We start from the raw sequence: 27,951 nt of genomic DNA, 5'->3' as shown, positions 1-27,951 counted from the left end.
TAACCAAGGAGGGATTTAGATATTTTTAGTTTTTTTTCAACACCATTTATCCAATTGATTTATTCTACTCTCACCACCGGAAAAACAAAGAAAAGCTAACACGGATACAAACAATGAAATCAATTGCTTACCCCACGGCCACCAGTTTAACTTAGAACAGCTGTTTTCTTAGATTACCCAATTATAAAGATTGTCAATGTGACAATTTAAATTATTGTGTCAGATATACTTTGACAATATTCATAGAATTCGAAATCTGTAACCTCATGTATTTGTTTTAAAATATAATTTTTATCTAATACATTATTTCTGAAAAGACTAAAGTGAATGTTCCTATGTGTTTTAACTGACTTATTTTCTGTGCTGGAAGCGAGGTCAATCCTAACTGAAATGCTGACTTGAACCTGCAGCTTTTTTAAAATTTGATCTCATTCTATTGATCATGTTTTTTGTGTATCTCACTGTGGATTGGATTCAACAGAATTTCTATACTCATGAATATACCGTTATTTTAATTAATTAAGTTCGAGTTCAAGAATACTTCAAACATTTTTTGTTTTTCAAATTCAAATTGCCAATTCAGGTAATACTGATATTCACAAATTAATTTTCCATTCTTTCTGTATACCTCGTTAGGTTTAGATCGTTAAGTTAAATCCCAACAATAATAAATTCTTCGCTTTTTGTCATAATTAAAATGTGATACCACAAATTGTTGAAGCAGCGTTTTTAGAATTTGGTAAATATACTTCAAAATTATTTACGTATCCGGATATCAATAGGCCAATCACTGAGAGACAGACTGTTTGGATTTTCTCGAGCTGAGATTTATTTATATATTTGATCCGTTTTTCTTATTTTTTTTTCAACTATTGACTGTGATTTTGGCAACCAAGATCACAGCAATATGTCTAACCTTCCCTCACTACCAAAAACCAATCCAAAAATATTAACTCTCCACCTTTATCATATGCTGCAGCTCGCTCAGCAAAATCCCCATCCCCTTCTGTGCCCTCACGAAATCAGGCCATCATTATGCCTTCTATCCCCAACATTGTACTATTTGACTACATTAAATCAATGGGTAGCATCGTCCCTCCTAAAAATGTCATTTTCGCATCCAGAATATCACACGGACGCATATGACTTTATCTATCATCGACGACTCAAGTCGACGAACTTCTAAAACCAACCAAAGTATCCTAGTTAATTCCAATTTGATCCCTATACGTCGGCTTATATCTCCATCCAAAAGAATATTCATTTCCAATGTTTGTCCATCCATTCCCCATTCCGTCATTGAGAAAGCACTGCAAGACCTAAGGTTATCACTCTCCTCTCCTATATCATACGTCAAATGTGGCTCACAAGATGAATACGCACATGTGCTCAGCTTCCGCCGAGTAACTTACGTATTACCAACCAATAATGATTTTTCTCTGCAAACTTCGACTGTCATTAGTCATGAAAATACAACACACAGAATATTCATTTCTACCGACAAACTTGAATGCTTTCTCTGCAAGGGTACACTGCTGATTCATGCCCCAACACTTCCATCCCTCAAGATCCCTCTCCCAAATCGAATGATTCGGTCAATCTGATCCCCACCTCCTCTGCTGACCCTACTGCCACTACTAATACTTCGGTTATTCCCGTAGTATCCTCGGAGGACACCCTTTCTCATTTTCCCTTTCCTTATCAAAAACTAGCGAAAAACGTCCCCGTTCAAATGACAGCAGCCTTGACTCGCCACAGTCTATATCTCTTACTGATCTTCTAATCCTGTCCATTCGCTACTTACCACCACTTCCGTACCTAATAACTCACGAACAACAGTAAATTCAATCCCTCAATTGCTCACCAATACCAACCTCTCGTTGACCTTTCCACTTTTTTTGTCTCCTTCTCCCCCTTGGATAAAAAATATTCCCATAGAGAAAGCATTCTTGGAAATTATGCATAAAAAATCCTTCGACCTAATTCTCTATACGGATGCCTCCAAAGCTGAATCCGGTGTGGGTTGCGTAGTCACTACAAAACACGAACTCATAAGTTCTTTCTGCTTACCCTCGACGTGTAGTGTTTACACTGGTGAACTATACAGTATCCTTCAAGCCTTCAAATATATTTCTTCTCCCCATTAACATATCGCCATATGTACTGACCCTCTTTCATCCATATAGTCAATCACAACCATATTCACCGACCATCCAAGAGTCCAAAACATTCATGACACCTACCAAACTCTCATTGCTCTTGATATAACAGTCTCTCTCATCTGGCTTCCATCGCACACTGGAATTGCTGGAAACGAATGTGCCGATCGCCATGCCAAAGAAACCACAAACAATCATCTTGAATTCCCCGTACAGCTGGCCAATGATCTGAAGATTAACTTCAAACACCACATTAAAAAATCTTGGCACGATACATGGAGCAAGAGTACTACAGCACTACATCAAATCCACCCAACTACTTCTCACATTTCCCTAAACCTTTTGAATAGGAGAGAAGCTGTGACAATAAGAAGACTTCGCATCAACCACACGAAACGTACTCACGGCTATTTGATGTCGTCAGAAAGTCGTCCTGTCTGCCGAAGTTGTCAAGTTCCTGTGGCTGTTAAACACATCCTCACCGACTGCAGAGAATATTCTACCGCATATCAACAGTTTGATATGAAAACCAACCTCAAGGAGACACTTAACTGCCCGACGGAAATAAGGAAAATCGGGCAGTTTCTTAAAGCCACCAAGCTGTACAAGAAAATATAATTTAAGTTATGCACTGTAATAGATTTTAGTTTTTGTATGTAACTGTATTTTATTTTTATTTAATTCAAATGTATTTAACTTATGATTGTTTTTGTGTGCCAATGACCAGCGCTGTCGAGGCACGTTAAACTGAAATAAAAAAATATTAATTTTCGGATTGGTTGAAAATATTTTGTCGGGGAAACAGCCGCACGATCCCGACGGCTCCGGGCACAGTTTAACATGAAAGTATAAAAGAAATGGTGGGTAGTACCATACTTTGGGTAACCATAGATCTATGTTTTACTTGTTACTAAAAGAAAAAGTAGCTATTACTATACCATGTTTATACCATTTTATACCATATAAGTCAATCCGGGCGGGTAGTTACGAAATTGCTAATATGTACCTAGTGTTTTTATTAGAATAACAATTGTGGCTTCATAAAGTTTTGAGTGTTGATCAATTAACTTGTACCTTACATGAGACACGTTACAATATCAGAAAAAAATAACCAATCAAAGATATTTTGTTGACTTGTTTTATTTTCACACGCTTCTGATTTGAAAAATAAATTAGACTAAATGGGAATTTATTTTTTCATATTTCATTTCAAAATTATGTCAGAAGCAAATTTCGAGAAAAAAATTTTCTCATTTCATGGATAAAGATAAAAGTAATATGTAAGCAATCTTGAACCACATGTAATTAGGAAAGTTTCATGATTAAAAACACACGTTTTGAGCTGAAAAAATTATTGGACATAATAAAAAAGTTCTTGTAGCTTGACTGCAATGTCTTAGAAGATAATTATTATTGGATCATAATTATTTTTTGCCTAAGAAATGTCACTACATGCAATACACAATTCATTTCATGGAAAAAGAATGGGAAAAGATATGAGAGGAAACGCTGAAGCAGAGAGAAATTCGTTGGATAGAATTTGGTAGGATGAGGAAAAAAAATTTATAGTAGTAGGGTTTGTTGGAGTGGGCCCTGATATAGGATATCGACCTCTGCAGGACTGGAGTTGTGGTAGTTTCGTGGGGTTGTGCTTCCTAACTTTTCTATAGGATTTTTCGCTGCAAGAAAACGAAAATAGGGCTTGCAAGTAAAAAGGGTTCTTCTAGTTTTTTATTTTGATTTTTTAATAAAATTAGAACCTCTGAAATCTTACATGAAATGTTTTAATAGGTTTTCACACTTTATCAATGATTTGAAATTGTTTTTACTCATGATAAATACTGCAGATGAGCAAAAATTGTTCCATAAATAGTGAAACTATTTCCGTTGCTAATAAAATAATAAATAATCATGATCTTCTGGACAGAAGCAACAAAAAAGTAATTCTAGTCATCTCGATTGCATTATTTTCCATCTGCCTTAGCAGTGTGTACGCAAAGAAAGTGAACAGTTGGGCTGGTATTCTTTGGATTTTGTTCACCTTTAGCAAGATGCAGCTCAATCACATTATTTCTTTCCAATTAGATTTATTTGAAAATTATCCAACAAATTTTTCTTTTGAAAAAAGTGTTACATAGATTGCTTATTTTTTAATTCTATATCTGATAGGATGTTTCGAGAATAACAAGTATTAGAATTTAAATTGTCCGCACCATAACATTATTCCATAATGTTATCCAGAAAATTTTCTGTTGTCGACGCTCTTACTGATAATATCAATATATCACAAATATTGTTGTTTTTACATCCATTAAGATTTAGATGTCATTCCATCACTAAATAGTTTTCATAATTGATTAAAGATAGCGATTCATTGGAATAACGAATCAATTGAATAGAAAAATTATGCAATGAATCAACTAATACTTAATTTGCAGCATGCAACGTGTTTTTCCAATCGGATGAACTTGAACCCATCTACACCCTTAGAAATTACGGCAAGAGAGTGAATTGTAGTCTAAGTACACTATTTCCAGCTGCAGTCAATACAGTGGCTCTCGACGTTGGTGTAACTCCAAGCATACAAAGAGGAATTCAACTAGAAACGGGCACAATTCATAAGGTTTGCTATCATATATTATAATATGTATCTCTTAAGCTAAGATTATGTATGCTCATGTTAATACTATTTAGTTTATTACAGAAGAGAAAATTGAATTTTACCGACAGATGAAAAACTTTTCGATTTTGTCTTATGTGGTTCTATCGCTCATTAATATTGATTTGAGAGTGGCAGTGGTTTGTCAGTTATCAGCTTTCGAATCCACGACGATGTGCATTTTTAATTTACAATTCCATATTTCTTATGAAGTTTGCCTTGTAGGTACTCAATTCCCACAAAAAATTTTGTAATCCAGAAATTGAAATCTGTAAGACATGAATATGGCAGAATGATTTAATTGATTGGAAATATCCAAACAAATTCTGAATTGAAGAAGAATCCTGAGTGAGAGACTTTTGTAATTAATTCAACAGAAGACGAGTAATCATCCTCAGAGAATGAAGGTAAACTATTTCTGCTGTCTTTGAAGGCAATAACTTGATCATCGAAAGGCGCGTCAGACAGTGTCAGCGTTGGTGTAGTGGTAGTGTAAACAGTATGTCGAGAATGAATATCAACGGCTACAGAAATTACAACTTAGCTAACATAGTTGTTTATTGAAGAAAATCGAAATTTATTTGGCCGTCAAGCTAATCCAATTGTTGTGTACATTTTACTTAAAGTTTGAGTACCTGTATTCGATCGTTAACCTCGAACTTACACAAAGGTGAGTGTCTCTAGCTATGAAAACAATATAATTTAAATTCAATAAAAAAGGAGGATAAATTGAAGCAAATATTTATGTAATCTCTCCAGTCAACAGTAGAGACGAATAACAATTAGAATTGGATTAAGAAAACTAATTTCAACATGAAGAAAGCTCCTATCAGTCCTTCAGTTTATAAAGAAAATAAACATGGAGTGCAATTTCATAGGATAGAAAGATTGGCCATTTTGTTAAGAAATACTAAGCAAACTTCATCTCACATCGAGTTAGGAGCTTGAAAATTATAAATTAGCTCTCGTTTTCCAACTAACTCGATTTTCTAACCAAAAATATAAAACAATAAGGTGACAAAAGGAAACAATGATAATCTAATAGTTGTTTAAGAAGATACAGTTTTTATTAACATATTGAAGTATAGTTTCGCTACTTCTACAAAAATCATAATCTAATGGAGCAATAACTGCAAAACTAACTTTGTTGGGAAAAAAAACTACTCGGATAAAGCTGAAGTTGAATTGAACGAGACAGTAATGATTGGTTCTTCCAAAATTTTTCCTATGTTTCCTAATTTTGATAGATATATTCAATTTTTGATAGTGCCTATTTTTTACCAAGTATTATAGGTTTATAGGTTGAATTAGTTAAGTTATTCTCCACGCGCCATAGCTTGGAATTTGCATACATGATAATCTGGTAAATTTTATAGACTGTTTTGAGTGTATTTAAAGATCCTAGAAGAAAATCGAATTAGCTATCAAAACAGTACACAACAGTGGACGGATGTTCACATATAGATAGAAGAATGACAAATATAAAAAATATACATTTAATTTTCTACATTTTTTGGCTCTGTTTATAAACGAAGATCAATTACTCCTTTACCTGGAAATATATTATAATGGGAAAGTAAGCCATGGCAAAGAAAACAATTAATAGATTTTTCATACCAAATAGTTAATTTCATTTTGTTTTGTATACAAATACTGAAATAAACTAGTATCAATAATAAAGACAATAAAGACAATAAAACATTGATCATAAAATCATTGATCACGAAAACAACAAATATTTCGGAAATTTGACTGTGTATATTGGGAGTCATTTCGAAAAAAGGGGGAAAATTACTTAATGAAGTAATATTATCTCTTTTTAGATGAATGAATTCATGTAAGATATAATACAATTCATCTGGAAACGTAAGATGGTTGAAGCGTACGGAGTTAACTCATTTAGATTGTATGCTCCGACATTTCCAAACTTATCTCAGAATCCACGTTTGTCGACTAAATTTCGAGGAAATTATTTTTCAAAATAAAAATTGGCAAGATTTTTTTTCTCCTATTGACTAATTTGTTATTAAATTTATTAATCTTTATTCAATGAGAAAAGGAACGATAAAACGTTTCAGAATTATTACATATTTTTATATTATGATAATACTAGGTATGGGGGATATTGTTGGCCCAAGTTGCCTGAAGTAATCGGCTCATAGTCACTTTTGTGCATCGTGTTGTCGTTTTCGTAATCTACCTAACAGGCAATGTGGATCAGTAGTGATCCCGGTTGTATTGATAACTGACTTATCAGAGTCAACTCTTCGCGTTCACTTAGCTGTGGTATTTTCGCCGTCCAGTTTAAAAATATTTAACTTATCCGCAGGCAATTATTACTGTTTTCAAAACTTATTAGTTGTGATTCACTACTGATCATATATTTTTTAATTAAATTTTTCAATTCTTTCAAATGGGATTTATACCATCCCCTTCGTTACATGAAAGCTTTTATATGATTGTTTCCGTTTGATTTATGAACATTTTTAATTCTGTACTGTGCTGAGACTAGTAAATTTAGCAATCTGATATGCTGTTAATAAAAATTAAATCCAATGCTATAAACTGAAAGAATGGGGATAAATAACAATTCTATTAACAAATTCTGAAGTAACAGAATCTTGAACGATTCTCAGAACTTCATTTAACCCTTATTGGATGGTATTCCATAAAATATATCCCGGATTTTCTGAGCGCCGAGGCAATAAATTTTTTATGACCAGGGTATAATCTAATGGAGGTAATATGAAAATTCATTAAAAACCCTAATTAGCTAATTTGCTTTCATGGAAAATCCACACGATTTCTGTAATAAAATGTAAAATATCATTTTCATAATACCAATACCTTTCAAATTATAGAAAAGATTCTAGTAAAGCCATAAACGTACTTATTTTAAATATGTTTTTTAGATCTTTTTTGGTCGTAGATAGTGAATTCAATCAGTGGTCATCAAATTGGCCTATATTTATATGCAGAAAGATTTTATATGGTGGGTTATTTATTCTATTTATTATTTCATATTTGAGAGAGAGTGGATGGTTCTATGTAGTAAAGAAACTTTCTTAACGACAAAAACTGTTTGTTGTTTTTTTATATTTGTGAGGAATTTCATTTAGTCTGATGTTGTGATTTGATATCAAGACCAAAAGTGGGTTCATCATGTATATACTATGCCTATAGTATAACGAGAACGCATAAACCATTTCGATAATTTTAATTTTTGAAGGACGAAGACTGATGGATATTCTAAAAAATTGAAGCATAAGATCGAATATCCCAATTAACAGTCTGCCGAAAAACGAGTTTTTCAAAATGCAGACTTATTAGTGCCTTTGGATTGGCAAGATATTGTTTTCGGAAATAATGAAGAGGATAACGGTATCTCAGAAAGCTCTGAGGAATAGTGTATCGACAAAAATTTACGCCAGATTGCAATTGTGGCGAGCTATATTAGAAAAAAGAGTTAAATGATTTAGTACGTGATTCGAGAGTGTCAAAGCAACAGTCAGAACTTCTTGTTTTCCGTCCTAAGAAATGGAATTCACTTGCAGACGAAACAAAAATTTCAATTGGTGTTAGTTTATAGACTTTATAAAATATAGTTTAGGAGATATGATATTACATAATGGAAATTTGAAACCATCTATAGCAGTTGCCCAATCAGTCACAATAAAAGGCTCTAATACGTTTGGCTTCCGAATGTTGTCCAAAATTCTTCTTCTCTGTTCCCATTTATGATTTTTTTCCTGAGAACTATCAAAGAGTAGAACGAAAGGCTTCACCAGGATATCGGAACAATGGAAATTAGGTACCATGGGTAATGATATCCATCCACGACGGGTAATTTTGGCTGGTTATTGATGAACTATGTAACCCACAAAAAGCAAAATTGAATATGGAGAAATAAATATTTTTGATTTGTTATCGTGTTATCAATTAAATCGATTTTATATCAGTTATATAATATGTGCTTTTTTAATGGAACAAAATACCTTACATATTACAGCTGTTTCGATGCATTATCGTATTCAGATAATGGTCAAAATACATTCCTCAAAGGAGTCTTTTGCAAGATATCATACTAGTGATATAAAAGAATTCAAGAAAACATCTTTAGACTACATTTTCTGGTACTTTAGATCAATACTATTCCTTATCTCTAACATCTATTCGGTAAACCTTCAAGTTCTGATTTGAATTTTAAAAGAGATATAACATTGATTTATTCATTAGTTTTTGACAAGTGATTAGTGATTAGGGTTTCATATGTGATGGTTCATCATAGCATTTGGAATACGACTTAATGTGCGAGATACAGAATGTACGATTCACCCTAACTTTCCGGTTCTCCTGTATACAGATTCCTTTTTATAATTAGAATGGAAAATAGGGCATTATAAATCAATCGATTGAGAGATATTTTGTATAGATGGAAAAACGTCTCTAAACGAGACTTCAAAACCCAATATTCGCTACTCTTTTCTAATTGGAATCGAGCAAATGTTGAATAACCCAAGTTTGCCCAGATATCTTTTGATAAAATTTGATGACAATTATTATCACGTAAACACAACAAACGACGTCGAAGTTTTTTAATGTCATTTCATGCAATTTGCTTATCACCCAATTCCATAAATATTGTCGGAACACATGATAAGCCTATTTCCATATGACCATAGAGGCTCTTCTGATTGTAAGTAAGCTTCTGCATGATATATTTTTCATCTACGATTTCTAGTGATAACGTAATTGAAATTGGTTGATGTAGGGAAAAGTCTATAGTACAAACCGCTATAATTGAGAGAATGTAGTAGATAATGATATCCACTGAACAAAATTTGTGGTAGTTATACTTTGAGTATTTATGAAAGCTTGTTATATCCCTTAAATTAAAGGCACGCCAAAAATAAACTTGTTCGAAACTATCTGACATTCATAGGCAGAGACCAGAAGTTGGAACAACCTGGTGCATCTTTTTTTATTGTACGTTCATATATACAAAATAAATACCTGACAACTCATAAGAAATAGCCGCCAATTTGGGCGTTAAGCCTCTCGAAATTAACTAATTAAAAAACTAATTTACATGAATTTACTTCAAAGGAAAGCAAAACTTTCTATCTACTTTATATAAATTCTCTTTACTTTGACATTTTTGGAAATATCTGGTGAATTATTCTATATCCTAAGCAGTGTTTGCTTCAATTAATATTCAAATTGCGTCCAAAATAAATCTATAATGTTTTTATACGTGTACGGAGAATCAATTATTATTTTACGATATGCTCAAAGTTGACATTGGCTCTTACGTTTGGTGAGTTACATACGATAGAAAAAAATTATTCGTTTTTGCGTGAATTAAATTGGAACATAATGTAATCAATCTTAGTCAAATCCTCCACAAGTCTTCTGAAATAGAATCAATTAATAATTATGTGCATTAGTACAAAAAATTGTAATAATTGAAGTGTCTGGAAAATGATAGATAATACTGTTATCGACAGGTTTCGGAGGATATTTTCAATGGCAATGAAAATTAATCAGATTATTGCTTGTTATTGATATTATTTATAACCGAATACAACCAATTTTGAGATATTCTATCAATTTCTCAAAAAATGACCAAATACAATTTTAGCGTCAGTAGAATGTATACGAAGGAAAATGGAGAATGATATTTATATTATAAACTCAAGAAAAACTATACAGTTGCATTTAAATTGCATTTGGCAGATTAAATACGAATAAACATTGAGTTGCGGTGCAAAATATGAAATTATTCTGATAGGATAATTTACGACTTTTATTAATACCTAGAGTACCTGGCCACTACTCACTACATGATTCCATGTAAAATATTATCGAGTAATACGAAGGTTCCTTCCGAAGTTTTGAGATATGACAAGCGTATGTTGTCATACGTTTGCTATTTGAGTTATTTACAGATAACATAACATCTCTCTGAGAGTGAGGTGAAAATTGGTTTTCTACCGGATTTTTTCTTTCTTTTCGGGCTTTATTTTTACTTTGACTCAATTTTTTTCTGAGTAGTAAAACAATGTCAAACAAAAAACCACAGTCCATAAAACCACAGAAAGGTTTTTACTTGTTACGTTCATGTAGGTAGTTTATGATAAATCTTTTGCATAAAAAGCAATAATTTTATAGTTTAAATATACAATTGGAGCATGAAATATAAGATCATAATGAAATACAGTGCGTCTAGTAATTTGGCCAGGGATTCTATACGGAGATCGAGAGATAGGATCTTATTTAGGCATATTTTAGTTAACTAAAATTGAAAATTATTTTCGCACTAGTCAACTACTTCAATTTTGTTAAACTTCATGGGAGAGTACTAATAGTTGTGCGGATTTAGGTGATCGGAGCCTCCAAAATTCCAGCAATGAGTCAGATTCACATTGAATTATTTGAAAGAAATATATCTACTTTTTGAATTAGGTTGCCGACCGAAGTGCATTCTGAGAAATGTAGTCTATCAAGTTACTAGAAAAATCCATAACTTGGTTAATAATACATGCAATGGAACTAAATTTGATTCCTATCAGTTTACGAGGGCACTAATTTCAAATATGAACCCCATATTCATTGGTCGCCTACCTAAAATATAGAATTAGCGATTACCGTCATCTGTGAGACTTGAAATTTACTCTCAAATGAATATTACTTACTTTTTTTTAGTAGCTGAATTCTAATATTCTAATTTCTATTCTAATTCTAATTCTAATTCTATTCTAATATTCATCTTAACTTATCGGCGTTAGGTGTTAGTGTTAGTGCAATTACCTAATTTCTAGAGATATCAGGAAACATTAAATTTTCAGTATATTTCAAAAAAGTTTATCTTATTCAAAATATGTGAAATAACAATAGAACTAAATTTACTGATTACATACGCGAAATGTACCTATGTAAATATTGCGAAATCTCATTGCTAAGGTAATCTTAAATAAAAATCTAAATTGCCACCTTATATGTCGATTTTTATGTCTTTTACGCGTACAAATAAAATAATGGTGTTCCAGGTATCTAGAGGTTAGTCGTTGATGTCAAATTTGAAATCAGAAACTAGTCTAGTTTCCTTTGAGGCTGAATATCAGGTTATGTCTTTGAGGTGACGTTCATCATCAGTAATATCAAGCTGCAGGCTGTCAATTGACAAATTTCATAAATCTCTGGAAACTTTATCAAATTTAATTTATTACATTTCCGAGAGATATCAATATTTTTGTGTCCAATTTCTTTTATTATTTGATGAATAAGGAAGTGGGGACAAAAATCCCTACAAGTATTTTGTTTTATTTTGATTATTTGCATTTTATTCCAGGAAACAATAGTTACTACCCTACAATTACAAACATTTTAAATAATCGACTCAGCACCCAGTGAACTCGCTTCCTTAATTTTTGTTTTTAAACGTTGCATTAAATTATGGAATAATGAATCTGGCCCTTGCCGAAGTTTGTTGAAAGCTTCCTTTCCTCGTGTGTAGTTATTTACCAACCTCAGAATAGACGTTTTGTTAAAAATTTTGCCAAAAACGTTCTCAATAAAGAGAGTATTTATATCCACGAAATCTTCCTCAACGTCCTTTGCATAAGCATTTGCTATATTAGGCTAAAAGACAAAATTTTCAGCGGGATGGTTTTTTTGTGAACCTACATCTAATACACTCATTTTTATATATTTTGGTGGTTATAGAATTTCCAGAAGGTCAAATGTATGCTTAAGAACGACCACGAGAAGATATCGCCAATAATTTCGAGTCGAACTTTTTGTGTCTTTTGAAACACACTTCTGAATTGACTTCCTCGCATTTCTGACTATAATAAGTCTGATTATTGGCAGTTTGATACCCGTCAAAAATTACGACTCGTCGTCGATAACGACTTCCCAACCTTTAGCGAAGTTTTGATTTTTGTTATATTTGTTTCTCTCAAGAATATTTCAAGGCTGTGCCGATTCTCTTAATTTTGAACCTACATTTTGTTCCTTTAGAATGTTGCTTATATATTTCTAATCGATTTCAATTTCCACAAATTGACTTCCAGTTTTCCGTGAGTCGATTTACCCTCTTCTTTTATGACATTTTTTCTGCTTTTCCGCCTGATTCTGATTTTCTTTCAATCGAAAAACCTGTCTCATCACTTCGATTGACATCGATATTCCCATTTTTACAAAGTTATTAACCGTAAATGATTTCTTCAGATTTTGATTTTGTCAATCAAACATGGGAATTGTTTTACCTCGTTTGTTTTCTTCAAGATTATCAATATTTGAAACCAAAGCGGTGCACAAAATGAACGCGAACTAACGCACTTTAAACGTTCATAAATGTTAAAAATATACGCCAAATTTAAAGCTTCATAGACTGAACGCGAACATAACCTTGTGCATGTATATAAATAAATTTGAATTGTGATGAATGATTTTGAATTATTTAAAATATATTATATACTTATTTCACTGTATGAAATGTGTAGAGAAATATGTACAAAGCGACATTTGATAAGGCATAGCGTTGTGGGTGACATCTCTCAATTGGAATAGAAATATCTGCAATTATTTTATTACAACAAATTTTAAAACGAACGAAATAGATCCAGACGAATTTTTCAAACATAGTGAACATAAGTGAATCGGAGTTAATATGAACAACTTTTGAATAATATATTACAATTAATGAAACATTCAATAAGAAAACCTGATTTTTGATTGTATCAAGAATTTAATCACCAGTTCTTGTCATGGAATTTTCTATCAAATTTTAGTTTTTTGTATAAAGCCGACTTTTAACAGAGACGTAATATTCATACTTTTTGGCCAAAATCTTGAATAAATAAAACCACTTTCACATAATCTAATCATATACTGTTGAAATGAGTTATCTTTATTATTTTAGTGCCAAAAACGAGGACTTGATGATTACGTCGAAGTAGGTGGATCCTTCGGTCTGGACAACAGATATATGCAAGTAGCAGATTCATTTTGTGGACTAAACTCAAAACCAGGTGATTTTTTATTTTTATTCAATATTGAAGAACTAATCAACATGGTTAAATAATTGCACAGTTATCTGTAAGCAATATGAAGTTTCCTCATTTTATTATATAGCTTACTACCTACTACGTTTTAATGGCTCGTTTTAATGTGCTTTTTCAAGAGAACTAGCTTTTGCCCGCGGCTTCGGTCGCATCGAATCCATTAAATAAGTATTAGAAATCACAAGAACGAACTCTGTAGCTATATTAGAACCTGAGATACAGATCTTTGAATGTAGAAAAATTGCCAAAAACCTACAAAAATCCATAACTCCACATTGAATGTCCGCGCCTAGCTCCTCTACAACTCCACCGATTTAAGTGTTCAGAAACTCAAAAGAAAGAGGGTGTTTCAGCGAGTGTTCTTAAATCAAAACGAAGCCTCTATCTTGAATAGAACCTGAGATATTGAGGATAGAACGTGTGTATGTGAAAAACTCCCATAAGTAATGTACAGGGGGAAATCGCATTTGAGTATAACTTGAGAATGGTGAAAATAAGATGAAATCCGATGGTTGATAGCTTATCTGTGCATCAATACCTTTCATTGAAAAAAAAATTAAGCAAATCGGTTGGGTAGAACGCCTGAACGGACTCGGAATGGAAATCATCAATTTTTTTAATATATAAGATCTGATATCTGTCTGCACTATATATTCATTTGCAAGTAAACATGCTGTATCAGTTTACAATGAACTGTTTCCAAATAACAAAATTCTATTTAAAATGTTTACTATTTTACTTACACTTTAAATCAATTCATAACAAATCAATTTGATACCCACAGTACGAAACAAGATAATCCATACTTCTCTATTCTAATTCCCATCAAGACAGATACGCATAAGCTGAAAGAGTTTAATATGATCAAATGTAATAGTGAACATCTTCCTCTCTCTACTGAATTCGTTTCTATTTTCAAATTGCCTAGACTTAATTCACATCGCTAATATCCAACAAAATAAATAAATTTTTTAAATTATAGCTTATAACTGATATAAACAAACACTCATAAGGATTCAATAATTCAACATTTAAAGCTGCTGAAGAAGCCATCAATAGAACTCTATTAAAAATAAAAAAGTAATGGAATGAAACATAAAATAAGTTAAAGCTTTGAAATGTAGTTTTTTATAAACTTAGAGGTAATATTCAAACACAAAATAAAATTAAATTAAATATACAACAAATATATTTAAAAAAGTTTATATGAATCTTGAAGCAGTTCGTATCCAAATTCCAATCCAAAACTTCGGTTTGGAAATACAATTAAATAGATATACGACTAAAAAATCCAATTTCTTGAAAAAATAATATAAATTCGTGTAATCCTTAAGACATATCTGAAGTTTAAATTATTGTGAGTTTTGTCCTGATATTTCAAATTCAGAAGAAACCATGAGAATAAAAACATAGCATTGAAACTTCAGACCTATTTCTTGAACTTGTTCTGTGGGTACATTACTGAAAAACAGTACGCTGGAAGCTCATGTGGATTTTAGAAACTTGAGATTTCCATACGAAGTAGTTTCCGCAAATATTATTAAACTTCCAATGACTCACTACGTATATTTAGAATAAGAAATATATTGAGTTTTTGCTGGAATATTTAGTAATTTCAAGCGTCTAAAAATATATTTCAAGCAAAGATTCATCCACCAGGCTGTTAATAACAAGATTCGTTTACTGCCCCAGAATATTTAAAATAAGATAGAGCAGGTGAAAAAGATAAAGCGTGGATACTAAGAGGAAGAACATATGTTGAGCTCAAGTTTATCAGTTGTAAGAATTTCAGTGCTTCTTGGCCTTGTATTCAACATACAAATGTAGAGCACAAATGATATTACTTAGTTGTTTTTCTTATTATCTCACAACAGACAGTGTTAGTGTTGTAACACTTTTGAAAATAACAATGTTTAATTGAAAGCAATCTATTTGTTACGAAATACTAGTTAGTGATGAATAGTAAAATAAAACTCAGTGCAGAGTTAATATAGATCAAGTTTCCTTGATTCCAATAATATTAATCGTGTAAAGTGAAAATTTGAGCGTGTAGGGGGATACCTCAATAACATTGTCAACACTCATTTGGTGCCAAGATTTCGTCCAAGACGGTGTAAAGTAAAGTTTGGACGATGTCTGAAGACTTGGAAGACTTAACTGATTCAGGAAAAAGCCCGGATGAAGTGGATAAACCTACAGCTTGGACATTCTATGCTTTATCTTTCCTAGATAAATTTGAATTTCAATTATAGCTTCGCTAGTAGTTGCAGCAATTCCAAAATTTCCACCTATAGCTAAGATCTTTAGGGTGAAGGATAATTTCTCTTTCATCTACCAATATGAACTCGTTGATTATTTCCGAAAGCCATAATAAATGCAGCACAAGATTTCTTTCGATTGCCCATGTTCAAAAGCTACATGTCACAAATGGAAAGAAATGCCACTGAGATAAATCATCGATGATTGTCAAAAATATAAACTGCATAAGATGAGGCGATATTGACGGTGGGCTTTCAAGGCTAAACGACAGTATTGACAGAATATTGACAATACTGATGTTGACACTATTATTTAATGTGTAAGGTCCGCTAAAATGTATATATATATATATATATATATATATATATATATATATATATATATATATATATATATATATATTATTTACATATTTATAGCTAATAACAGTGGTGAAAGAAATAAAGCCAACTTCTCGAGTATTATTGGAGTAGCTTATTGTGAATTTTTTCTATCTTAAAATGCTGTTTCATTGAAAACTGGGAGTAAAAATGTTTAAATCCATAAAAGATTCAATTATCAATTTAAATTGATATTCCATTTCTATTTGTGACTGTTCGTAAATGATGAAAATTCATACGATTCATACGATTAAACAAAAAATTTGTGACACTATCTTCGTATTGATTTTGTTAAGTTTTAATCAAAATAGTACTTTTTACACAAATATTAAACTACATTTACATTTATTCTTATCATTAATGATTTTCCTATCCACAACAATAATCTTTCAAATTAAAATAAATTTTATGCTCTGTTGAGCACTCGGTAAATGTGTCTCCGACGTATTGCGAGAATAATAATCTGCTTCATCTCATTAGTACAAGTGTTTATTCTAACCTCTTTATAACTCACTTTGATATTAAGACCAAAGAGAATAAAATTATTCTTCTTTGGTACAGGACGCTGAGTTAGAGATGATTCATTCTTCTAATATTAACGACTAATCGCCTATAGCAAGTGACAACTAAAACAAATTTGGAGAAGGTATATTAGGCAAAGAACACGGAATGGATAATATTACTCACGAAACTGAAAGTGTCCTAAAATAGCTTAAATTTGACATTCTATCACGACTTCAATTAAATAGAAAACACAACAATTATAACCACTACTAATTTGTCTTTCTTAGGTGAAACTCCTTCCCATAAAATATAAAGGCAATTGTTATAGCTTTTTTATCCTCTATTCTCAGAAATTCATTGAAAATTCTATTTACAGATATTTTCCATTTTAAAAAAGAAATAGATATTCGTCTTTTTCCTTGAAGTTGATGAAGAATTTTCTAAATTAAGAATCTAGTGCTTCATGACATGATCTATCCATTCTAGTACTATGAAAAAAGTCAGAAATTTAAAATTTGCAGAAACTCTTCTTTTGCTTTTTCTCAGGTTATACAGAAAAAGTTATTTGTAATCAAATAAATCACTCGTATCAGTTCTTCTGTGATCTACCTTTTGATATCTTCATTCTCATATATAAGTTGGTGCCCATGTAGAGTGATATTGGTTCAAAGCTTTTTTCTCTTTATTATTTCTTCTGCTCAGACTATTGAACAATATTTGAAGCTTTTTATTAATATCACTCTCAGTTCAAAAAATAATATAGCGGGGGTGGAATTATCGACATTAGAAAAAAAATGAGTATCAGAAATATCTTACATAATCATTCAGTGTATTTTTTACTGGAACTGATGAGAGACATCATTTGGAATTTATGTCTATTTTCTCTTCTCTTTGAAAATTCGGTTTAAATGTGGATGTTCAGCATTATTATCCCAGTAAATATGGTTCTGAATAATAACTATAACTTTCATTTAGATTCTACCTTTATTTGTCCAGAATATGCTTGTGATAAACCTTGGTTATCAATATTGGAATAATAAGCAGCAGGACTCAATTATTCTGTTTCTTTTAATCCCTATATTTTAGTATAATTAGAAAGATGTTGTTACTCCTCCCTATTTAAAAAAACGACAATTTTTTCGCCATATGGATCATAGCTATGATAAACTTTAGAACCACAGGGATTAACAGTTCCCGTTAGATAACATGTTGATGTACATTTCGCATCAATTTTTAATCCAAAATTCTTTTTTGAGTTAATTTTGAGATTTCATTACATATTATATGTCAATTTAAAAATTTATTGCTACTTCTAACTAACTGATAGTACTCTACATGTAATACTATTTTTTGATACTATTATAAACTATAAAATATGTATAGCCACAAAGCTCTCTCCCTAATAAAATACCTGTGTCGTTTATATACCAAAACATAAATAGGATTGCAATCTCCGCAAACATCCTATATTCATTAGTGTTTAGGATATTAAGCAAGTTATTTAAGTAATTATAAAATAGTAGTTGGTTGAATAGATATTCATAGTGAACTGGACAAAATGGATAAAATATATTTCTCATTCATAGGAAAATATCCAGAAACAGTCCTCTGCGAAACCACCACAGTTCGTATGGTATCATCCGGATCGTTTGATAATTCTGTAACTGTTCACTTGAGGCAGATGGGAGAGAATGATATTGACAGACATTTGAGTGTAGTCTGTCTTCCAGAGGATATCACAGAGTGAGTAACATTTTGTAAATAAAAATAATTCTATATCATATTATAAATTCGATTATGGCGGTTACTTATTTAACATCAATTCCACCATCATCTAGTTCTGTTCTATGTATTTTCCAATATAAAATATGTAAAGTTGCATATTTCATGTAGTGACATGAAAAACATTTGAAATATTTCTACTTATTTTACATATTTTTTTTGTTTTAGGGAATGACTGTATTCATCTTAACCAGTTCTTCCAGAATTTCTTCTTTGGTCTGGCAAAAAACATCGACAAAGATTTGTGTTGAAAATACCATTTATGAATTATAAATAAAAGTAGACATCTTGTATGTGTATAAAGAATCAAATAAAAACTATTAAAAACACAGTCAATTATCAATGACCTTGATATGATAAATAATAATTATTTCTATTTTTTTTTTTTCATTGAACTCTGATATTACTATACCAACACTCAGAATTACATCATCCGAAGCGTGTTCCAATAATCAACTGACCAAAAATTTTGATTCCCATTCGGGATTTGAAGACGATAACTTGGTTATCAAAACACGCTTGAGACAGCATGTTAGTGTGGTTTTAGTATGCAGAGTTTTTATTATCCACCAACAGATGCAAAAATTTTAACTTAGATACTGCACGTTTGTTTGTATAGCCCTGAATTTTCTTCCAAATATAGACATATATTCTTGCACCTTCAGAAATTCCTGTCTTGTACTAAACGTTTTAGCAAGTAATGAGAGATGAAAACTCCTTCACAAGATGGTGCCATTCACAGGCTGCAGAGGAAAAGGAAGCCATTTCTCACATTTACAAAAGAACATTATCAGTATTAGTACTTTGCTACAAAAAATAAAATAAAATTAAGGAAAGCAATGTATTGTTTTGCCTCAGAAAGTCACTTATACTGCACTCACTTCCTTTAAATAAGAACTATGAGTAACCCAACTATGAATTAATACATTGTTTATTGAAAATTAACAGTGCTATGGTTTATTCTAGTTGTACATGTTTGTAATTGTTTGATAAAACTATTACAATAATGGATACTTTTATAAATAAAATAACACTGAAAGATTGTAATATTGACGTTTGCGGAAACTACAAATCTCTATTAGTTATAGAAAAAGCAAATTTGTACAAATTTGAGACAATGCTTTTGAAAACTAAGAATAATTCAGTAGTTGTTGTAAATGCACAAGAAGTTATCGCATTAATATTAATTTGAAACTGGATTTGGAGACTACATGTTATTGATTCCATTTAACTGTTAACAAATAATCTCAAGAAAATGTCGTTTAAAAAAGATTTGTCAAGAAAAGGAGTTTTATAGTAAACTTTCTTTTTCCTATGAGAGAGTTGTCAAATCATCATACTGTGAACTTTGAATTTAATAGAAATTGTACAACAAATGACACTGAGAGTGCGTGACTTTTCTTCAAAGGTACAGTGTAATGAGCGCTCTAAAATATTATATACATATATACAGGTATAAATAGTTGTTTAAATGATTAAAATAATATATGAAATTAGAGTACTACATTGCACCTGTTGTTTCTGCCATTACCTATAATTTAGTAAACAAATAGTCAGCAATTCCTCAATCAACTTCCTATTGCTACTTGATTTTACAGTTATTTATAATCCGTACCACATACAATGTTATGATAATGATTAACTGATGAATATATCTTATATAACTGTGAGACAGCTCAATTTTTATGAAGTAATATTGTTCCTGAGAACATATATAAAACTAATTCTGATTAAAACTACATGAAGCGAGGTGAAACCATTTGTTGGTCAATAATAATATTCACGAACTTATATATGTATAAATAACTATAGGTAATGACTTTCTGTTCATTCATTATTGTGATATAATAGAAATAATTTTCCAAATTATAATCTTGTAGAATCTTGTTTTTATTATAATGTTGGAAGTTATAAAACTGATATCTGTCATAGCAATGATACTATCATAGATATATGTAGTTATTCTCCGAAATGCCGGAAAAAAAGGTTGCACTTCAACGTTCATATTACCAAAATTAAATGTACAATATTTTTTTAGATCTCTTCCATATCAACACTCATAAGAATAAAAGAAGAATCTGATTGTTACGTATATTTCCGTAGGTAGTGCTAGTAAAAGTATAATTTTCCAAAAAAGTGTAAACAGAACGAATAGAATCTTGACCAATTTTCCAGGTCTATGTCATTTGTTGTTGTTTGTTCACAAACTTTTAAGGCACATTTTAAACATTTTAATTACAGTTATAAAAAATACAAAATTAATTGGTATAAAACTTCACTAATAACTTGAGGTCAGTAACAAAATACTGACAAACTTGAATTTGCTTGATAGCACGAGAAGATAATTGCTCGATTGTTCCTACCACTGATTATTAAGAAATATTCAATAGATTTTCAAACTTATTATTCTGCTTAAAATAAGTCTGAAAGTTGAATGAGCTTAAAGTAGATTGTCACGAAATTTATAAAATTTTAAAAACTAAAAAAATTAATTTGGGAATTTGTAATGTTGACAGCAAACGCTCAGCATGTTCCCGATAGTACCGTTACTGATAGGTAGCAGTAGGGCTATTCGCTACATCCGCTGAATGAGACCAATAATTTGCTGTTTACGGATGGTCACTTCTTCAACTTTTCTCCCATAAGAGATACTCCTTACCTCTATCCATCATAACATAAAATTATAAGATCTCAATTTATTCTAATATTTTTTTAAATTCAGTGGTCATCTCGCAAACTATTTTACTTGTGTATAAAGATCTAAAAATTAATGCATTAATCGACTTGTATAGTAAAAAAAAATATCAAAATTCTTCCATACAAATTATTACTTTAATCGAATCAGAATTAATAGAAATTTCAGCACATTGCTTAGATCATTTTACAATTATAATGATAATGAATGAACGACCAATTTTTACTACTCCATACATGTTAGCAGAGCCATCTAGAGCTCTAAACTGAAAATACAAAACTAACGTGACCTATTTGAGTCTTCTAAAATGTGGGTGGTTTGTGCAAACCTTTGTGAGTATTACCTCGTTTGATTCAATCAATACTCAACGGTTCCTTCTCATGGATCACAATCCATACATTTTATTTTAAGTTACTTACCGATAGATGTAGATAATTGTTGATAGAGAACAAGGCTTCTCAATATTTATTAGAGGGTTTAACTAGATACATCGCATAGTTATTACAGTAAATTATTTGATCTGTGAGGTTATGAAAATCAATGCTCTGTGGGGATATAGGTGCCCAAGTGGATAAATAATTTCGTAATTTGAATATTAAGCGTATTTTCATCAACATAGAAATCTCAATCAAGAATGAAAATATTAATTAGATATAAATGGGGGATAATCACAGTAAATTGAGAAAAATAATAACTTTTTTTTGTAGTAGGTATTTATCTAATGCTACTGTTAATCTTTTAATAATTTCAGCCATAGCATTATAACATTATATAGTATTTACATCTTAGGTAGATAGGTATTTCAAGAGCAAACAATGTTTTTGTTGGATGTGTCCTATTGGTCTTTCAATTCAACTAGATCAATTGAATGAAAAATAAGAAGACTTCAGTACATAACATCTTATAGGACAATTCTAAGTAATAGGAAACTCACGGTTTGATTAAAATGATAGTGAGTTCTCACAATATTATTAATGAGCTTTACACCGAAAATACAATGAAGATCGAAACCAAAACCAGACTGTTTAAAGAAGTACAGATTATGACCGAAATAAGACAGGAAAACCGCCTTAGCTAATCAATATGATCATAGACAGAATCACAAAAAGCGACAACGCAGATTACAGAATGGAACATCGATCATTAAAAGTGTTAAGCGGATGATAGCAGAGAATGGAAATGACACACAGCTCTTATTATATAGCAGGAAGACAATGGCTGTAAACTAACTGTAGACAACAATATAATACAACAAACAATGGAATTCAATTCTTTGGAGAAGTAATATCAAGTGCGTGGGATATAATAGAGAAAAAACAAACAAAATCGTTAAAAGGTCAGGATGGTCAGTAGAAAATTGAGATGAATAATATGGAAAAACAATATGACGAGTATACTAAGGAAGATTAGAAGACATGTATAAGACCTATTTTTAGGTATATAACGAAAACAATAACAAAAAAGAAATAAAATGGATGACTAAACTGAAAAACAGTGAACAAATTATATGGGTGAAGGTCAGATAGAATAAGAAGTTAGAATATTAGCAAAGAGCTAGGAATTAAAGATGTGTGTGATAGTAAAAAAAAACTAGGAAGTAAACACAAGATGACCACACGACAGATTACCAAGAAGATAGTAGGACAGCTGAACCTCAGAGTCAAGAGAAGTTAAAATAATTAAGATCGCCTTAATATCACCGGTTACTTCCAAAATAAATAAAGCATTGTACCTCAGAATTACATAAATAGTTTGCATAATTATACTGAGAATTGCATTGATCATAATATACCTTATTAGATTGGGATAAAAACTGAAGCTACACAATGCTCCCTGTAATTCGCGGTAATGACTTCGATTGACCTACTTAAGTCATATAGGATACCATGTCATCAGTATCTCAAGTTCATTCTCATGTAACATAAGGGATTGACGTACATAATCAAATTGTGGAAAGTTATAATTATTGTGCTATTTATTCACAAAATGACTCACTTAATAGCTTTTAAATATTTTATTCTACTCTCCAACCTTTATCAAATGAACGAATAAGATAATCTTCCTAAAAAATTTATGAATAAATAAACGCGAACGAAATTAGTTTTAAAGAAGTATTCAAGAATGCTGTCACAGAAAGCTTCGCTCAATTGTGCCAGTATACCGGTGAATACGGAAAGTTTTGGTAATACCTGGTCTCATTTAGATTTGCAGGCAAGAGGTTACTTGCTTGAGCCATAAAAAAATTTTGGCCTTCTTCGGTTTCTTCAGTAGTGAGTATGTAGAAGCTCAACCGTTCACATTTTCTAGACTGAACAGAATATGAGTGGTAAATAGTATGATCTTTGTTAAAATTATATCAAATGAACTTGAAAGCTACCTACCATGTCATCTCTACATTGAATGGCAAGCTCAAAAGTAGAATATTTTGTTATAGAAAGTTGTGAAAATATTATTTGATCTACTATTTCAATACACATATGGGATATTTTGTATTTCCCTCTGCCACATTGAGAATAACAATTTTTTGAATCACAATTTACCGAGGAAAAGCAACTACTTTTCTGTCATTATTCTGCGACGAATATTGAATTACATATCCCTGTAAAGGTTGACAGTTTCGATTCTTTTGTTGATTCACTCTCTTCCATTTGAGCTTGAAAAAGGATTGATAAGCTATGGCTTTCTTTGACATTCTGTACAGGGTGGTTCATTGATGATATATGAATACTACACATAAATTCCCATTTAAATAAAATGTCGCTTTGATATAGGGTGTTTTAAGTTAGAATTCAAAAATTGATTTGTATCGTTTCTTCATACTTGGTTATTGATTGGATCATATATTAGTTATTTTTCTACTACAACTTACAAAAACAAAAGGCCTTTACAAACGAATTGCCTACAATACTTTTTCTACTAGCAAAAATTTTATCAAAGGACAAAATAATTGTAATTTTCTTTACTCACTAATGCGTGGAGTAAGTTTAATTTTTCGTTAGAAGAAACCATAATACTTTTATTGCATTCTCATAAAATGTACTACATATTTATTAATATTTTTAGCATGAAAGAATCCTCACAGTTAACACAAAAGGAGAGAGAAAAAATGGTGAACTTTTAATGGTTATAGCATATGGACCAACAGAAGATGACAAAACACAAGCGAAAGACAAATTTTTTGAAGAGCTACAAGGAATAATAAACGAAAGTAACTGTAGAATAATAATACTGGGTCACCTAAATGGTAGAGTGAAAAAACAGAATAGAAGAATCGAATGGTGTATGGGAAAACAAGGAGAAGAGACAAAAAAATAAGAACGGTGGAAGAATAGAAAATTTATGCAAAGAAAATTAACTTGTAGTTACAAATATATACCTCGAACACAAAGAAATTCATTAAATAACAAGAGAAGTGGAAAGTAGACAAGAGAGATCCATAATAGGTTACATCACAGTAAGTATTTGGAAAAAAGTCAAGAATGTCAAGGTTAGAAGAAGTCTAGAAATTGGGAGTGACCATTACCTACTGCTGAGAAATGTGAAAAGGAATAAAACTAACAAACAGACAGAAGAGAACCAAAAAAACAATGAATAAAAAACTTAGTTGTAGAAACTGCAAATAAAATGAAATGCCAAGAAATGATAGAATAATAAAGTAAGCACATCAGAAGAAAAGAAACAATGGGAAACATGTGGATAAAATTTGGAAATATAATAATATATGCAGCGAAAAAAATATGTGAACGACAAGAATACTCAACACGCAACACAAGAGAACAAATTGGTGGTAGGATACCATAGTAGATGTAATTAAAAAGAAAAAAATAGGAATAAGGAACAATGAAATACCTAAAGTCAAAAAGACAAAGGATAGAATTTAGTTAAGGAACAAAAATAAAAGATATTGAGAGAATTTGGAGAGTAAATGACCAAAGCCTACCAGGAAAATCAAAATCTATCCATCATTAGAAATACCAGAACAACATAAGAACTCACTCATCAATATAAAAGATACAAAAGGATATATAATAATGACCGAAGATGACATCAGGAAAATATGATACAGTAATTTAGAGACCTTATACAAGGAAAGGATATGAGCGAGACAAAAAACAATGAGACCACAGGACAAGTACGATTAACAGAAACACAAACAACAAAAGATGAAAAAATTTCAGAAGAAATACAACAGGCAATACAGAAACTGAAAGTAGGCAAGGAGAAATAACAGAGACACTAAAACTTATACTGAACAAAATTTATGATATAGGAGAAGCGCCAAAAGATTGGCTTGTGGGTATAATTAAACCAATATACAATAAAGAGGATATAAGAAATTGTAATAAATATAGAAAACAGACAAAGAGACGATCTAGAAAGAACCATAGAAGACTAATATCAAAATTTAGGACAAACGGAGGAACAACAGATATAAGCATCATAATTAGACAAAACTGAAAAAGTAATAAGAGAAGACAAAAAGGTACATTTGTGTTTTATATATCTTAAAAAAGAATTTGAGTCAATAGGAATATGAGGAATTCTAGAAAACTGAGGTTTAGCGAAAAAAAAAACTAATAAATGGAATAAAGGCTTTATATAAAAAGTCGAAAAACTATGACAGACTTCGGCAAGAAGTATCGAATGAGTTCGAAACAATAAAAGAAGTAAAGCTAGGATGTATACTAAACCTATTACTATTTAGCATATTGATAGATAAAGGAATGGAAAGAATAAAAAGAGAAATATAGTATTAAGTCGGCCAATGGAAAATGGAAGACATTAAAATATCGGAGATACTATACGCAGATGACATGGTAATAATGGTAGATGAGAAACCTTGAATCCAAACTTAGGAATATATAATGACAGTCTACTAATAATGAATATGGAAATAAACGAACAAAAAACTAAGTCGATGATAATAAACCGAAAGGAGAACACATAAGATAAAATTAGAAGAACCAAACATAGAGCATGTCAAAAGCTTTAATTACCTTGGCACAACACTAACACAAGATGGAAAAATGGAACAAGATATAAACGAGAGAACTGGAACAGCTTGAAGAATCTTCAATGCAAGAAGGACAATACCGACAATAAGACAAAAAGGCAATACCGAAACAAATAAAACCTGAAATATATGAAAAAAGTAACCGCATACATATTAACATTCGGATATGAGACACAGAAGCAAAACAGTCAAGTACAAAGTATACAAATAAAATTTCTAAAGAAAATACATACAATAACACTAAAAGAAAAAATTTGAATTTAAAACCAATTCAGAACAAAATAGGAGAAGTACAATTGAAATGGTTTGGCCATGTTATGTGAAAAAGATAAAAATGAATAATTATAAGGATATATGAAGCACGAGCTTACAAAAGAAAAGAGAGGAAGATCGAGGAGAAGCTGGTTAGAAGAAACTAAGATAGTAGGGGAAGATCGAGGAATAAGATCGCAGGAAATTGAACAAATGACACAAGACAGGAGAAAATGGGATCTGCTGTGCAAAAAGGAGCCCACGTAATGACTCAACTCCAACATTCCAAGTAATTTTTTGAACATTTTAATAAAGATTAGAACAAATTGAAAATACAACAGATGAATTTAATAATTAACAATACTAATATTGAAGGTGAAATCTGTGCAGTTATAAAATTTATCAACTCTTCTGCAAGCATAAATACCACCTAAAAATAATTGTTACTACATAAGTACAAAAATAAAAAAATGAAATGAACGTGACTTGAGCATGGGACGTTCATGTAAGCCTCGTACTCTAGCCCTACGCTATAGAAATCTTAATAACTTTCTTTAAGCACAAATGCTTGAAGTATGTTTATTCACGCACTAGTGCGTAAAGTTTTGTGCACTCAAAAGTGTGTCTAAAGTACGTAGATACGCTACGCACGATAGTAGGAAAAAACAGTTTTCACTACATTTTTCACAAAGAAATGCGTTTTATCCCTTTGTCTGTCCATCCGTGTGTCTGTAGTAGCGATATTTCCTCACAGGTTGCGAGCTGAGGTTTTGTATACGTCACAACGAAGCAGCGAAAAATGTGTGCAGGAAAACGAATAATGAAACAACGTAAATTATTGCGTCATGCGTTGCGTAATGGTGCTCAGACTGTACGTCGCATTTTTAATTGATGACATTATTGAGACTTTGTTAAAGGCTACGGCGTCTTTGCGCGAGTAATTGAAGATGGAATTGAGTAGGAAGGATGTGATTCTATTTATCAAATTCTATTTTTGTTTGTTTCATGCGAAACAAATAGTAAATTTTCTTCACAATTTTGCGTGACGGTAGTTAGTACGTGCAGATATATATCACTATGTGCTGCAAATCCTTTGACGTTTGCTGAAAGACTCACAACTGCCGGAAAGTGTGCGTCGTGTGTGACAAAAATTTTTGCGTAGCAAATATATTTGAGACA

The 27,951-nt window shown here is 31.3% G+C and overlaps 1 protein-coding gene across 3 annotated transcripts in view; it reads left to right on the top strand.

The window, feature by feature from the left end:
* Window positions 1-19,140, top strand: part of LOC130901854 (corticotropin-releasing factor-binding protein) — an 88,418-nt gene extending 69,278 nt beyond the window's left edge. For all 3 annotated transcript variants that reach the window (XM_057813487.1, XM_057813488.1, XM_057813486.1), the window contains 4 exons: window positions 4,598-4,782; window positions 13,745-13,853; window positions 18,616-18,772; window positions 18,980-19,140. In XM_057813487.1, the coding sequence (XP_057669470.1) occupies window positions 4,598-4,782; window positions 13,745-13,853; window positions 18,616-18,772; window positions 18,980-18,986 (458 nt within the window). In that variant the 3' untranslated portion in view covers window positions 18,987-19,140. The remainder of the gene's footprint in view (window positions 1-4,597; window positions 4,783-13,744; window positions 13,854-18,615; window positions 18,773-18,979) is intronic.
* Window positions 19,141-27,951: the final 8,811 nt, after the last annotated feature.

Source organism: Diorhabda carinulata, chromosome X (genome assembly GCF_026250575.1).
Source record: "Diorhabda carinulata isolate Delta chromosome X, icDioCari1.1, whole genome shotgun sequence".
Lineage (NCBI taxonomy): Eukaryota > Metazoa > Arthropoda > Insecta > Coleoptera > Chrysomelidae > Diorhabda > Diorhabda carinulata.
Note: the sequence above shows the minus strand (reverse complement) of the source record. Positions and strands in the feature narration are given on the sequence as shown.